Source organism: Bombina bombina, chromosome 11 (assembly GCF_027579735.1).
Source record: "Bombina bombina isolate aBomBom1 chromosome 11, aBomBom1.pri, whole genome shotgun sequence".
NCBI classification, from domain to species: Eukaryota; Metazoa; Chordata; class Amphibia; order Anura; family Bombinatoridae; genus Bombina; species Bombina bombina.
This window is the reverse complement of record NC_069509.1, coordinates 161,270,803-161,287,069: the sequence shown is the minus strand read 5'-3', so window position 1 is coordinate 161,287,069 and position 16,267 is coordinate 161,270,803. Positions and strand designations below refer to the sequence as shown.

The 16,267-nt window shown below is 40.9% G+C and overlaps 1 protein-coding gene across 1 annotated transcript in view; it reads right to left on the bottom strand.

Annotated features, from left to right (window-relative positions):
* Positions 1-16,267, bottom strand: part of MARF1 (meiosis regulator and mRNA stability factor 1) — a 173,273-nt gene that overhangs the window by 88,609 nt on the left and 68,397 nt on the right. The window contains exons 13-14 of the mRNA XM_053694533.1: positions 11,076-11,156; positions 9,215-9,451 (exon numbers count right to left, since the gene is read on the bottom strand). Coding sequence (XP_053550508.1) covers positions 9,215-9,451; positions 11,076-11,156 — 318 coding nt within the window. The remainder of the gene's footprint in view (positions 1-9,214; positions 9,452-11,075; positions 11,157-16,267) is intronic.

Sequence of the window (16,267 nt, the reverse complement as noted above, 5' to 3'; positions counted from 1 at the left end):
TAGAAGGGCCTTTTGTTTTATACATTGTATTACTAGTTTGCTCGCAATTGCAGGGAGACGTCCATTATATTAAAATTGTACTTATTTGTCTGTATTAAATTTACTACTATATTTCATATTGGTGTTTGAATACTTTTAGCCTAACGGCGCATTTGCTCTATCCAGAAGCCTAGTGCTTCACTTGTTTTAACTGGCATTTGATACATTACAGGGATTGTATTTTTAGAGCATTGTGTAGTATCCTTTCCTGTAGCGCACACTAATCCAATCCAATAGCAAAGCCACAAAGGCAGCCAATAGGCCACATCAGTTTTAATGGCCGAGCCATAAGAACATCCCGGGGAGAGGGGGGGAGAATTTTTATATATATCCTTCAATCTGAGAAAGGAAAAAGGAATTTGTGTTCAAAGAAAGAATATGACAAGGTTCATGAACAATACTTGTCACAAAAAGTAGAAATCCCTAATAAAGATTGATCAAAGAACACTAAAGAATGTGGAATGTTACATGAACAACATGTCACAAAATTTAGAAATTCCTTTTCTAAGAAGGAAAGAAAAAATATATATATTAAGGAGTTCAAAAACACTAACAAATTAGAAAGTTACATGAATACCTGTCACAAATCAAATTTCCTTCCCAGTTAGTGTTGAATCACATTAAGGAATTCGGAATGGTACATAAATACCCGTCAAAAATCCAGAAATTTCTTCCCTAAGAAAAAAATATTATTGTTCAAAAATACTAAAGTATCTGGAATGTAAAATGAACAATACAGGTCACAAATATTAAACCATTCCTTCCCTGTGAAGGGAAAAAAATATTTATGTGTGTTCAAAAAACACCAAATAATTTGTTGACATGATTTGAGAAATTCTTCCCAGAGAAGAGAAAAAAAAATTATATATATATATATATATATATATATATATATATATATATATATATATATATATATATATATATATATATATATATATATATATATATATATATATATATATATATATATCACATTTAGCCCTCGGAAGAGACTTGTATGAGCCCTTCTTACTGCAATATAGAAGCAGTAAAATTTAAAAAAAAAAAAAAAAAAATGCAGAATTTTTTTTTTATTTTTTTTTAGACACCACAAGGTGGCATGTAACATTTTCCAAATAACGTCTGTCCAATTAATTGACCATCAAAGACGCATTTAAAAAAGGTCTTTTAACTCCCTTGCTTTACATTTTTAAGCAAGACTAGGAGAAAATAGAGGACCCTGAAGTCCACCGAGCCGTCAAAACCAGCTCACCTAAGTGACTTAAGAACTAATTTGTAGACATAAAATTATGATTAGCCCTACAGCCAGTAGGAATGGTCACATAGAACACTCTCCAAGTAGACGGAACATAAAAATATATAGGATAGCTGCTAAAACAACTAAGAGTATTCCTATTCACATAAAGTCCCTCAGAAAGAAACTACAGGCAATGAAAAAAAGAGTATGAGTACATCGTTCTCCCAACATTCATTTGAAATATGGAAAATACAAGTACATACTCTTAAATACTAAAAGGGGGAGGGACTCCTATTTAGAGAAGAGATAGGCAAAATGGTGAAATTAATAACAGATTCACGCTGCAGAATTCCCACCTCCCTGAAGCCCATTAAGGCCAAATCATAGGCGCTAAGAATTTAAATATAAAAAAAGAGTTAGAAGCGCCACGGAAGGGACATTAACCCTCCCATAGCCCACAAGTAAAAATTACAAGGGGACCGTCTTGAACTCCTAAAGATTACCCCCAAGGAAATACTTGATGCGTAAGCTGCAGAACACCTAGCAGCAGGAGATGCCATTACTGCTGAAGAGCACTGAAATGAGAAAAGGACTCAGCTGAAATGCGCGCTCAGACCGCACTAGACGTTGCGATCAGATCCAAAATGGCATCCTATACGCCGTCAGCGGATCCTGAGAGGAGCAGAAAAGTTATATACATAAAAACTCAAACTGCTCAAAAGCTACTGAGCGTCCCACAGCACAATTGACAAGCTGCAGGAAGCATCCCACAATGGCGGTCACCTCCGGAATGGGAAGTGAATAAAATATGTCACAATAATGAGAAAAGTCTGAAAGTCATAACAGCCTGATGACATGTAACTGGCACCAACGGCCATAGCCTATACAACAAACAAAGGAGCTAACTACTGCGCCATAAAACTACTCAAACCCTCTAACCAAGAGGGAATTAGGAAGCACATACTGTGCCCCCTAGACACATTAAACATCCGTGAAAAATGGCCCGTAAAAGGGAAAGAGAAGGGGAATTTTAGCTTATCCACAAACCCTAATCCCACACCCATAAAGCCTGGTCTTAGCTAGATCTGCCCGGCAAAGGAAGCAGCAAATTCCCTTCTTACAGGCATAAAGCCAATAGCTGCTCAGCCACAAATATCCCACAGTGGATATAGAAATAAGATTAATTATCTTCTGAGGGTAGTACTTATCAGGTCCTCCCTGAATGTTCCTCCTTCTCTTAAATATAAATTAAAGGACTTACCCTTAGGAAAATTCTGCTGCGGAGCAGGCACAGCAGCTGCGGGTCTGATAGCCTCACTTGACCGCCAACAGGGACCTGTAGACAGAGAAAGAGCAGAGTAACTAACCCTGGCTTTCTATCAGTGGTAGCAATAATGTTAGAAACAAATCATAGACAACCTCGCCACTTTATAACGGCTAAAAGCCACCATTACTCTTACTAAAGAGATTGACATGAACACAGCATATCCCCAAATCCTTGCTTGCAAGCAAAAAGTACCCATTAAAGGGATTAAATATCTTCAGACACCGACATTGCACATCCTCCATTGACAAAGGCAAAGAGAATGACTGGGGATTTTGGGTAAGGGAAGTTACACTAAACAGTGGGGTGCTCTATGCCTCCTTCTGCTTGCCAGGAGTTTAATAACTCACTAGTAATTGGAATGACGTTGTGGACTCCATGTCATAGGAAAGAAAACATAATTTATGCTTACCTGATAAATTTATTTCTCTTGTAGTGTAGTCAGTCCACGGGTCATCCATTACTTATGGAATATATCTCTTCCTAACAGGAAGCTGCAAGAGGATCACCCAAAGCAGAGCTGCTATATAGCTCCTCCCCTCACATGTCATATTCAGTCATTCGACCAAAGCAGACGAGAAAGGAGAAACCATAGCGTGCAGTGGTGACTGGAGTTTAATTAAAATTTAGATCTGCCTTAAAGACAGGGCGGGCCGTGGACTGACTACACTACAGGAGAAATAAATTTATCAGGTAAGCATAAATTATGTTTTCTCTTGTTAAGTATAGTCAGTCCACGGGTCATCCATTACTTATGGAATACCAATACCAAAGCTAAAGTATACGGATGAAGGGAGGGACAAGGCAGGAACATTAAACAGAAGGAACCACTGCCTGAAGTACCTTTCTCCCAAAAATAGCCTCCGAAGAAGCAAAAGTGTCAAATTTGTAAAATTTTGAAAAAGTGTGAAGTGAAGACCAAGTTGCAGCCTTGCAAATCTGTTCAACAGAGGCCTCATTTTTAAAGGCCCAGGTGGAAGCCACAGCTCTAGTAGAATGAGCTGTAATCCTTTCAGGAGGCTGCTGTCCAGCAGTCTCATAGGCTAAACGTATTATGCTACGAAGCCAAAAAGAGAGAGAGGTAGCCGAAGCCTTTTGACCTCTTCTCTGTCCAGAGTAAACGACAAACAGGGAAGAAGTTTGACGAAAATCTTTAGTTGCCTGCAAATAGAACTTCCGGGCACGGACTACGTCCAGATTATGCAAAAGTCGTTCCTTCTTTGAAGAAGGGTTAGGACACAGTGATGGAACAACAATCTCTTGATTGATATTCCTGTTAGCAACTACCTTAGGTAAGAACCCAGGTTTAGTACGCAGAACTACCTTGTCTGAATGAAAAATCAGATAAGGAGAATCACAATGTAAGGCAGATAACTCAGAGACTCTTCGAGCTGAGGAAATAGCCATCAAAAACAGAACCTTCCAGGATAACAGCTTGATATCAATGGAATGAAGGGGTTCAAATGGAACGCCTTGAAGAACGTTAAGAACTAAGTTTAAGCTCCACGGCGGAGCAACAGTCTTTAACACAGGCTTAATCCTAGCTAAAGCCTGACAAAAAGCCTGAACGTCTGGAACTTCAGCCAGACGTTTGTGTAAAAGAATAGACAGAGCAGAAATCTGTCCCTTTAACGAACTAGCAGATAAGCCCTTTTCTAAACCCTCTTGTAGAAAGGACAATATCCTAGGAATCCTAACCTTACTCCATGAGTAACTCTTGGATTCGCACCAATATAAATATTTACGCCATATCTTATGGTAAATTTTTCTGGTAACAGGCTTCCTAGCCTGTATTAAGGTATCAATAACCGACTCCGAGAAGCCACGCTTTGATAGAATGAAGCGTTCAATCTCCATTCAGTCAGCCTCAGAGAAATTAGATTTGGATGGTTGAAAGGACCCTGAATTAGAAGGTCCTGTCTCAGAGGCAGAGACCACGGTGGACAGGACGACATGTCCACTAGGTCTGCATACCAGGTCCTGCGTGGCCACGCAGGCGCTATCAGAATCACCGAAGCTCTCTCCTGTTTGATCTTGGCAATCAAACGAGGAAGCATCGGGAATGGTGGAAACACATAAGCCATGTTGAAGACCCAAGGGGCTGTCAGAGCATCTATCAGCACCGCTCCCGGGTCCCTGGACCTGGATCCGTAACAAGGAAGCTTGGCGTTCTGGCGAGACGCCATGAGATCCAGATCTGGTTTGCCCCGACGATGAATCAGTTGAGCAAAGACCTCCGGATGAAGTTCCCACTCCCCCGGATGAAAAGTCTGGCGACTTAGAAAATCCGCCTCCCAGTTCTCCACGCCTGGGATGTAAATCGCTGACAGGTGGCAAGAGTGAGACTCTGCCCAGCGAATTATCTTGGAGACTTCCAACATCGCTAGGGAACTTCTGGTTCCCCCTTGATGGTTGATGTAAGCCACAGTCGTGATGTTGTCCGACTGAAATCTGATGAACCTCAGAGTTGCTAACTGAGGCCAAGCTAGGAGAGCATTGAATATTGCTCTTAATTCCAGAATATTTATTGGGAGTCCATAATCCCTGAGCCTTCAGGGAGTTCCAGGCTGCGCCCCAGCCTAGAAGGCTGGCGTCTGTTGTTACAATAGTCGAATCTGGCCTGCGAAAGGTCATCCCCTTGGACAGATGTGGCCGAGAAAGCCACCATAGAAGAGAATCTCTGGTCTCTTGATCCAGATTTAGTAGGGGGGACAAATCTGAGTAATCCCCGTTCCACTGACTTAGCATGCACAATTGCAGCGGTCTGAGATGCAGGCGCGCAAATGGTACTATGTCCATTGCCGCTACCATTAAGCCGATAACTTCCATGCACTGAGCTACTGACGGGTGTGGAATGGAATGAAGGACACGGCAAGCATTTAGAAGTTTTAATAACCTGGCCTCTGTCAGGTAAATTTTCATCTCTACAGAATCTATAAGAGTCCCTAGAAAGGGAACCCTTGTAAGTGGTAATAGAGAACTCTTTTCCACGTTCACCTTCCACCCATGCGACCTCAGAAATGCCAGAACTATCTCTGTATGAGACTTGGCAGTTTGAAAACTTGACGCTTGTATCAGAATGTCGTCTAGGTACGGAGTCACCGCTATGCCTCGCAGTCTTAGTACCGCCAGAAGTGAGCCCAGAACTTTTGTAAAGATTCTTGGAGCCGTAGCTAATCCGAAGGGAAGAGCTACAAACTGGTAATGCCTGTCTAGGAAAGCAAATCTTAGGTACCGATAATGATCCTTGTGAATCGGTATGTGAAGGTAGGCATCCTTTAAGTCCACTGTGGTCATGTACTGACCCTCTTGGATCATGGGAAGGATGGTTCGAATAGTTTCCATTTTGAATGATGGAACTCTTAGAAATTTGTTTAGGATTTTTAAGTCCAAGATTGGTCTGAAGGTTCCCTCTTTCTTGGGAACCACAAATAGATTTGAATAGAATCCTTGCCCGTGTTCCGTCCGCGGAACTGGGTGGATCACCCCATTAGTAAGAGGTCTTGTACACAGCGTAGAAACGCCTCTTTATTTGGTTTGCTGATAACCTTGAAAGATGAAATCTCCCTCGTGGAGGAGAAGTTTTGAAGTCCAGGAGATATCCCTGAGATATGATCTCCAACGCCCAGGAATCCTGGACATCTCTTGCCCAAGCCTGGGCGAAGAGAGAAAGTCTGCCCCCCACTAGATCCGTTTCCGGATAGGGGGCCCTCTCTTCATGCTGTCTTAGGGGCAGCAGCAGGTTTCTTGGCCTGCTTGCCCTTGTTCCAGGACTGGTTAACTTTCCAGCCCTGCCTGTAACGAGCAACAGCTCCTTCCTGTTTTGGAGCGGAGGAAGTTGATGCTGCTCCTGCCTTGAAGTTACGAAAGGCACGAAAATTAGACTGTTTGGCCTTTGATTTGGCCCTGTCCTGAGGTAGAGCATGGCCCTTACCTCCCGTAATGGCAGCTATAATTTCTTTCAAGCCGGGCCCGAATAAGGTCTGCCCTTTGAAAGAATATTAAGCAATTTAGATTTAGAAGTCACGTCAGCTGACCAGGATTTAAGCCATAGCGCTCTGCGCGCTTGGATGGCGAATCCGGAGTTCTTAGCCGTAAGTTTGGTTAAATGTACGACGGCATCAGAAACAAATGCGTTAGCTAGCTTAAGTGCTTTAAGCTTGTTCATAATTTCATCCAATGGAGCTGTGCGAATGGCCTCTTCCAGAGACTCAAACCAGAATGCCGCCACCGCAGCAGTGACAGGCGCAATGCATGCAAGGGGCTGTAAGATAAAACCTTGTTGAACAAACATTTTTTTAAGGTAACCCTCTAATTTCTTATCCATTGGATCTGAAAAGGCACAACTATCCTCCACCGGGATAGTGGTACGCTTAGCTAAAGTAGAAACTGCTCCCTCCACCTTAGGGACCGTCTGCCATAAGTCTTGTGCGGTGGCGTCTATAGGAAACATTTTCCTAAATATGGGAGGAGGGGAAAAAGGCACACCAGGTCTATCCCACTCCTTGCTAATAATCTCTGTAAGCCTTTTAGGTATAGGAAACACATCAGTACACACCGGTACCGCATAATATCTATCCAACCTACATAATTTTTCTGGAATTGCAACCGTGTTACAATCATTCAGAGCCGCTAATACCTCCCCTAGCAATATGCGGAGGTTCTCAAGCTTAAATTTAAAATTAGAAATCTCTGAATCCAGTCTCCCTGGATCAGATCCGTCTCCCACAGAATGAAGCTCTCCGTCCTCATGTTCTGCAAATTGTGACGCAGTATCTGACATGGCTCTCACCTCATCCGCGCGCTCTGTCCTTAACCCAGAGCTATCGCGCTTGTCTCTTAATTCTGGCAATTTAGATAATACTTCTGTCATAACAGTAGCCATGTCTTGCAAAGTGATTTGTAAGGGCCTCCCTGATGTACTTGGCGCCACAAAATCACGCACCTCCTGAGCGGGAGGCGAAGTTAGTCGGCATAACTTCCCCCTCGTTGTCTGGTGATAATTTCTTTACATGTAAAGATTGACTTTTATTTAAAGTAGCATCAATGCAATTAGTACACAAATTTCTATTGGGCTCCACATTGGCCTTTAAACATAGTGAACAAAGAGATTCATCTGTGTTAGACATGTTTAAACAGACTAGCAATGAGACTAGCAAGCTTGGAAATACTTTTCTAAATAAATTTACAAGCAATATAAAAAACGCTACTGTGCCTTTAAGAAGCACAAAAAGCTGTCACAGTTGAAATAACAATGAACCAAAATAGTTATAGCAACCAATTTTTCACAGTAAATGTATTAAGTTAGCAAAGGATTGCACCCACCAGCAAATGGATGATTAACCCCTTAATACCCAAAAACGGATAACAATTTAATAATTAACGTTTTTATCACAGTCAAAACACTGTCACAGGTCTGCTGTGACTGATTACCTCCCTCAAAATGAATTTTGAAGACCCCTGAGCTCTCTAGAGACGATCTGGATCATGGAGGATGAAGTAGACAGATTGTGACTGAATTTTTACTGCGCAAAAAAGCGCTAAAATAGGCCCCTCCCACTCTTATTCCAACAGTGGGGAAGCTCAGATAACTGTTTCTATGCAGAAAACAAAGATGGCCATGTGGTAAAAATCATGCCCCAATAAGTTTTATCACCAAGTACCTCACAAAAAACAATTAACATGCCAGTAAACGTTTTAAACATACATTTGAAAAGTTATGAATTGTTATTAATAAGCCTGCTACCAGTCGCTTTTACTGCAGTTAAGGCTCATACATTATTTCAGTATTAACAGTATTTTCAGAGTCAATACCATTCCTTAGAAAAATACATTCAGTGTACACACACTCATCAGCCTAATACCAGTCGCTATCACTGCATTTAAGGCTGAACTTACTTTACATTGGTATCAGCAGTATTTTCTCAGTCAATTCCATTCCTCAGAAAAATAATTTACTGCACATACCTCATTTGCAGGGGGGCCCTGCATGCTATTCCCCTTTTCTGAAGTTACCTCACTCCTCAGATGAGAACAGCCAGTGGATCTTAGTTACGTCTGCTAAGATCATAGAAAACGCAGGCAGATTCTTCTTCTAATGCTGCCTGAGAACAAACAGCACACTCCGGTGCCATTTAAAATAAACTTTTGATTGTAGAAATAAACTAAGTTAAAAAACACCACAGACCTCTCACAGCGACCTATCTTTAGTTAGGCTGCAAGAGAATGACTGGATATGACATGTGAGGGGAGGAGCTATATAGCAGCTCTGCTTTGGGTGATCCTCTTGCAGCTTCCTGTTAGGAAGAGATATATTCCATAAGTAATGGATGACCCGTGGACTGACTACACTTAACAAGAGAAAATAAGTTACGATTTTATTTTTTCCCCAGTGGTTATCTTTTGTTGCACCTACTGAGCGCCCCTATTTAATTCCCAAACAAATTGTTTTGAAGAGGTTGTTACTGCTTTTCACAACAAAACTGATCTCAAGCAACTTACTTTAGAGAAACTTTATTATGCAACACAACAGAAATGTCTTCTAATTACAAGGTGTTTATGGTCACATTCTACTAAATCAAATGCAATATGTTCTATTTGGCTTGGCGTACCTGAATTTCTTATTCTTACAGTGCTGTCTGCACACAGGCTCGTGATATTCTAGCTCTTCAAACACCACCGGACTGCAGTTGGTTGATGAGCTTTCGTGCGACTGAGAAGACCCTAATGGGCTCTGTCTGGCTTGACTGCTTGGTAGGAGACAAACAAGTCGCCCGTTTCCCTGATCACGGATAGTAACCGTGTCTGTCAATTTGTACAAATCTGACACAATCAGCTTGTGTCCAAATCTGAAAAGCAGAAAGGTTTTGCAGTTTAGACAAGAGTTAAAATCTAATTCATAAACAAAAAAAAACAAAACAAAAAAGTGTCATGCCCTTTTAAGTAAACTGTTAAAGATGTGACAAACATTTTGGATTAAGCTATTAAAGAGACTTTCCCATGAATATAATTGGCTGGGAAAAAAACCCTGCAGAGTCCAATACAACAAGAGGAGAGGGAAGGAGAGAGAATGAATGAATATTGGAGGGAAATCCTACTTGCGACTATCATTGTTATGTAGCGATGCGCATGCAGCAATTTCATTCACTGTCGAATGCGGAAGTCAGAGGCTACTTTCAGTATTTGTCTCTTTTCGGAAACAAATATCCTCCTCTTGTGCAAGTGAAACAATTCTGGATTTGCACATATCTTAGTGAGTTTCACTTGCACTAGAGGATATTATTCTCCGAAAAGAGACAAATACCAAAAGCAGCCTTTTTCTTCAATCGACATAACGAAATAGTCTAATACACATACCTATTGCTATGGCCCTCCTCATCTAACACACATTAAGTATTTATGTCTTTAGCCCACCTCCGGCATGCAGGGATGTGTTTTTGTCATTCTGGTAGTATATGGAAGAAATTTTTTTTTTTTTTTTACAGTACAGGTATACTTCACTTTACAGTGCTTCGCTAAACCAGAGCTTTGTGGAGCTGAAGTTCAACCTCCAAGGATTTTGAAACAGTGCTCCAATCTTCGTAAGATAGCGAGAAAAGTAACTGGCACCATTTTGTTATTGCGCAGTTCACTCTGTTTACAGCATTACAGTACAATCTGTTTCTCAGTGCTATAGTCTGGCAAATTGTACTACAGTAATTATTGAATACTGTGCTAGTGTTAAACTAAACATAGCACTGTTGCACCCCTAATATAAGTTAGTTCACACATGTTTTCAAATTTTTAAACACACTGGCAAGTGAAAAGAAAGCTAAAACCCACTGTATGAGCGTGGTACACCTGTATTTGCAAATTTCCCCTTTTTTTCCTTCAGTACAAAAATTATGTTGTGGAAAGGTTTCCACAATTAGTGGCCATATTATAGGTACACACTATGCTGTGATGGGGAAGCAGAACATTAGCAGGAAATAAGTCGCCATTTAGATCAGTGATTGCGAATCTTTGCAACCTAGATGTATTCAAACTACATTTCCCATGATGCCTAGGCACTGCAGTCTAGTTGAGCATCATGGGAAAAGTATTTCCAAAACATGGAGGCGCCAAGGTTAGCAATCACCGATTTAGATAAAGGTTATAAAGAAACTAATGCAGTTAAAATATGGTTACATTTCAATTGAGGACAAACAGAGGACTGAAACAACGCAACTATACCAACAAGAAGTCTACAAGCAAAATAAACTGAAACCTTTATCCCTTTAAATGGCCGTAGATACAGAAATTCATATTTCTCTTATTTGAGAATTGCTTCTCAGTATATGCTTAGTATTTGAATTGTAATCAGGATTTGCAATGGATTTGAGACTTTATGTAAAATCTCAAGTCTTTCATACAAGACTTCATGTTTTATAGTTTTTATAAAAATTCACTGGTTAAATATATGACAATCGTGACAATTAATAAAAGAAAACCTACTTTTTTTCATAGATTTCTGTAAACTTAAATAAAGGCAGACAGCAGGCTGGAGCATCTTGAAGAATGGAAATGGTTTCATAGCTGTAAAAAAAAAAAAAAAAAAAAAGTTGAAAGGGACACTCAAGTCAAAATTAAACTTTTGTGACTCAGATCGAGCAGCAATTTAAAAAACAACTTTCCAATCAACTTACATTAAAAAATGTGCTCAGTCCTTTAATATTTACACTGAGTAACCAGCTCCTACTGAATGTGCAAGAATTCACAGGGGGGGGGGGGGGGTGAAAAGAGGGAGGAAAGAGAAAAAAAAAAAAAAAAAAAGCGCCCTTTCTTATTGGTATCTTACAGAAATAAATTACTAGCTGAAAAAAAAAAAAAATGTTATGCTTAGCTGATAAATTTATTTCTCTCTTGAAATGGTGAGTCCTTGGATCATCACCAAATACTGTTGGGAATATCACTCCTGGCCAGCAGGAGGCGGCAAAGAGCACCACAGCAGAGCATCACAGAGTATCACTTTTCTTCCCACAAACCCCAGTCATTCGACCGAAGGAAAAGGAGAGAAAAGAAATAAGGTGCAGAGGTTTATATAAAAAAAAAACCTGTCTGAAAAGCAAGGAGGGCCGTAGACTCACCGTGTCAAGAAAGAAATCAGGTAAGCTTAATTTTTTTCTTTCTAATGACACGGTGAGTCCACGGATCATCATCAATTACTGTTGGGAATCAATACCCAAGCTAGAGGACACATGATACGGGAGGGACAAGACCGGTAACCTAAACATAAGGCACCGCTGCTTGAAGACCCTTTCACCCAAAGAAAACACTCAGACAAATCAAAAGAATCAAACTTAGACTTTAGCATAAGTGAGCAAAGAAGGCCAAGTCGCCGCCTTACAAATCTGTACTACAGACGCCTATTTCTTGAACCCCCCCCCCCTAACAAAAAAAAAACAAACACCGCCCTAGTGGAGTGAGCTGTAATTCTCTGTCCAGAAACGCACAATACAGAGGACTGACAAAGTCCCTAGTAGCCTGTAGAAAAAAAATCTAAGGGCCCGCACAACATCTAAGATGTACAACAGACAATCTTTATGAGAAGATTAAAACAAAAAGGAACAACAAGTTCCTGACTAAAATCTCTGTCCGACATAATCTTAGGAATAACACCAAACTTGGGACGAAGAACTGCCTTATTTCGAGATAAGGAAAACCACACTGCAAGCTGAGAGTTCGGAAACCCTCTGAGCAGAAGAAATAACAGAAGAAGCAAAACTTTCCAAGATAATTTAATATTTATGGAAGCCTAGGCTCAAACTGAGCCTGAAAAAAAAAAACCAAAAAAAAAAAAAACCCACAAACAAAAAAAACAAAACACAACACTTTAAAAATAAAAGGTTAAGACTCCAAGGGAGCAACTGCCTCAAACACAGTCCTGATTCAGACCAGGACTTGATAAAAGGTTTGTACCTCTGGCACGTTCACCAGATGATTATGCATCAGAAAAAGACGAAATCAGACTCTTAAGGGTACTAACAGATAACCCCTTCTCAAGGCCCACCTGGAGAAAGGAAAAAGATCCTTGGGATCCTGCCATATCTTATAGAAACCTTTCTAGTGATAGGCTTACAATCCTGAATCGTGGTCTCAAAAACCGATTAGAAAAACCCATGTTTAGCTTAAAAAAAAAGAAAAAAAAAAAAAAAAAAAAAAAAAAAAAGTGTACAATCTCCAAGCAGTCAGCCTCCGAGAAACGGCAGTTGGATGAAAGACGGACCGCTGAAGCAGAGGATCCTTCCTCAGCATAAGCTTTCACGGAAGTAGAGACGGCATCTCTACCAGATCCACCTACCAGATCCTGCGAGGCCACGCAGGAGCTAGAACAACAACAACGCTCTCTCCTGCTTGATCCAAACGATGACTCACGTAAGGGTAACAAACAGGAGGATACCCCAACCTGAAGTTCCACGGAACTGCCCAAGCATGTATTAGAAAGGCTTGAGGATCTCTTAACCTCAGACCGAACTTGGAAACTTAAGTTTTGACGAGACCCCACCAGAACCCATTCTGGAAACACCCATTTGGTAGATAACTTGGAGAACACTTCTGGATGGAGTTACCACTCCCCGGAATGGAAAGTCTTTCTGCTCATAATCCGCATCCCAGATGTCCACTCCAGAAATGTGAGGACCTGCCCACAGAAAATCTGAAACATCCTTCGTGATCAAGGAACCCAGAGTTCCTCCCTGGAGGATGATGTAAGCCACAGAGGCTAAGTTGTCTGACTGGAACCCGATAAACTGGGCTAAAGGCAAATGAGGCCAAAAACAGAGCATTATAAAATCGCTCAACGCCAAATAAAGGGGAGAGCAGACATCTCCCAGGACCAGAGTCCCTGCGCCTTCAACAAGTTCAAGACTCCTTCCCAACCCAGAAGGCTGGTGGCTGCGGTTCCAGGGAGATGATCTCCAAATAAAACCAGCACGGGAAGAGACCCGTAGACTGAACTAGATTCACGAGACAAGCCGGACAATACCCTCCACTGTCTGAGCATTCAGAACTGCAGAGTTCTCAAACGATAACGAGCAAGGGAATGATGTCCATAGAAATCACCATCAGACCAATCACCTACATACACAGAGCCACTGATTCCCAGGACCAGAGTTACTGTCAAACAGTAGACTAAAGAGGCAAGAGGAAGGATTTTGGCTCTTCTGACCTCCATCAAACATATCGAGGAGGAATAAAATATAGTCCCTAAGCACACTACCCTTGTAGCAGAGACAAGGAAGCTCATTTCCAGTTCCACTTTCATTCGTGGAACTAAAAGGCCAACAAAGACCTCCAAATAAGATCTTGCTTGTAGAAGGATGGTGCCTGAACCAATAGGACGTCCAGGAGGGACGCCCCTGCAATCCCGGGACCGAGTTGCAAACCAGAAAGAGAAAAACACTGGGAGCTGAGGCAAAGCCATTGTTAAACCACAAACTGAAAGAGTTTGGGTGAAAGAACAAAACTCAGAATATCTGAGATAATTGAATGGGAACCCAAGGGAACGTATCCTTAAAGTTTAAAGTCGTTATAAATTGACCATCTTGCACCAAGGAAGAATGGAATGAATAGTCTCCATCTTGAAGAAAAGGGTACTCTGAGAACCTTGGGTTACACATTTACTGCCTACATTAAGACTAAAAGTTCCCTCTTTTTTCCGATAGAATGAAAAAGAAACCAAACTCTGTTCCAAAAATGTAACTGGAACAATTACTCCCAGGAATGAAGATCCTGAACACATTTCAAGAATGTCTCTTTTCTTATCTGGTCTACCCATAAACCTAAGAGGAGGAACCTGCTCATGGGAGGAAAGAGTTTAATTCCAATTCATAACCCAGTAATACTATATCCACAATCCTTTATAGATTTAGGGCATCTTGTATCAAGGGATGAGATAGACTGCCACCTACAGGACCCAAACCTGGCTCGGGGCAAACTCTACATGCTGAATGAAAGATAGCTGCGGGTTTCCTTAATTCCCTGATCCAAGACCGATTGGGTATCCAAGAGGACTTTAACTGCCCCAGCTTGGAAGGCAAAGGAGAAGACTTCCTGATTTTATGGAGGAAGCAACATAAAAGATTGACCAAACAGCCCTTCTGTCCTGGATCTTCTCAAGGATTACTCCAAATCGAAGCAGACCAGGCATCGCACCAAAAGGATGCCGACCTTGTCCATAAAGACTTCCATCCTTATTCCATTTAGAGGATAGATGCTCTTTTTTTTTTTTTTTTAACGATCTCTTAACTAGAATATCAATGGCCCCTAGTGCTTCAAGCACCCTGTGCCATGACATTTTAAAGGAGACAGCTTATTACTGACAGGAGATGGGGAAAAGGAATCCTTGACCTCTCCAATACCTGAGAAAATTCTCCTAGCACGGGAACAGGAAAATTTTTCACAAAGAATCTTATATAGTGTATATTAAATTTACTAGATTGAAGATTGACAACAGGGGAGCCGAGGTCTATCCAGTAGCCCAACCTTCTTAAATAATACACAAAGGAGTTCAGGCTTGATTCTGAAGATAACTACTTCAGCACCAGAAGAAGGAATTATACTGTCCAATTTAAAGTTTTATTCCTCAGATGCTACCGACTATCCTCCTTATCGGATTATAAAAGAGAAGCAATATGTGTAGCAGCAAGCAGAGCAGAAACCTTACTGATTCGTTAAACTTCCTCTTGCTACTTCCCTTTAAGATAGGAAAAACAGAAAATGCCACAGATATTCGAAAATACCTGGGCAGACCCTTATGCAAGCAATTAACTCCTCCTGGAGATAGAGGAACCGCAGGGCACTGCATGTGATACCATACAAAGGCTTGGGACATCAGGAGAGGAAGCTGTGACAGTCTAAACAGCATCTTCTAGGGAGACATGAGGCCAATAATAACCTTGGAAATTAAATTATATAAAATTTAAAATGACACTCAACGATTATAGTGATTACCTAAAATTCTAAATGTATTTAAGAACAGACCTCTGTTCAATACTCTTAGTCAAATAAAATATTGATTGGATAAGATGTGGGACCTATGTAACACATCAAATACAAACAGGTCAACATTGTTTTTACACAAATAGTTGCTTCCAAGGTAGGGGGAAGAAAAGATTCCTAATTTCCTTCTGATCCATTCCCTTTCACTGTTTATTACAAAAACTATGCAACATCTAGTAGAGTCTGTATAAAAAAAAAAAAAAAAAAAAAAAAAAAAAAAAAAAAAAAAGAAAAGGGATGATCGTAAGGGCTATCTCCCACACCCCCCCCAATATTTCTCAGAGTGAGTGTACTACCCCTTGTATAGAAACAAACACTTAAGTAGGCAGACTTCAACTCCATTCCGATCTCAGGTCGGAAGACAGAACGGAGAGAATACAGCTCTCAAACTTCTAAAATGGCACCGCTCCGACATGAAGACAGAGGCGTGGCCAAAAGTAGGCACGGAAAAGCTCTATTCCGTTGACTAAATCCCTCTATATGAGGAAATAAGTAGACCTAAACTGCTAAAAAAAAAATGCACCCTTGTCCAGCTCCTCTAATGTATATTAATCACGGAGCACACTATGCATACCCATAACAATGGCGCTTAAAAAGATAAACAGGAGCCTATGTCTTAAAAGTCAAGTTATGTACAAGTTATGAGC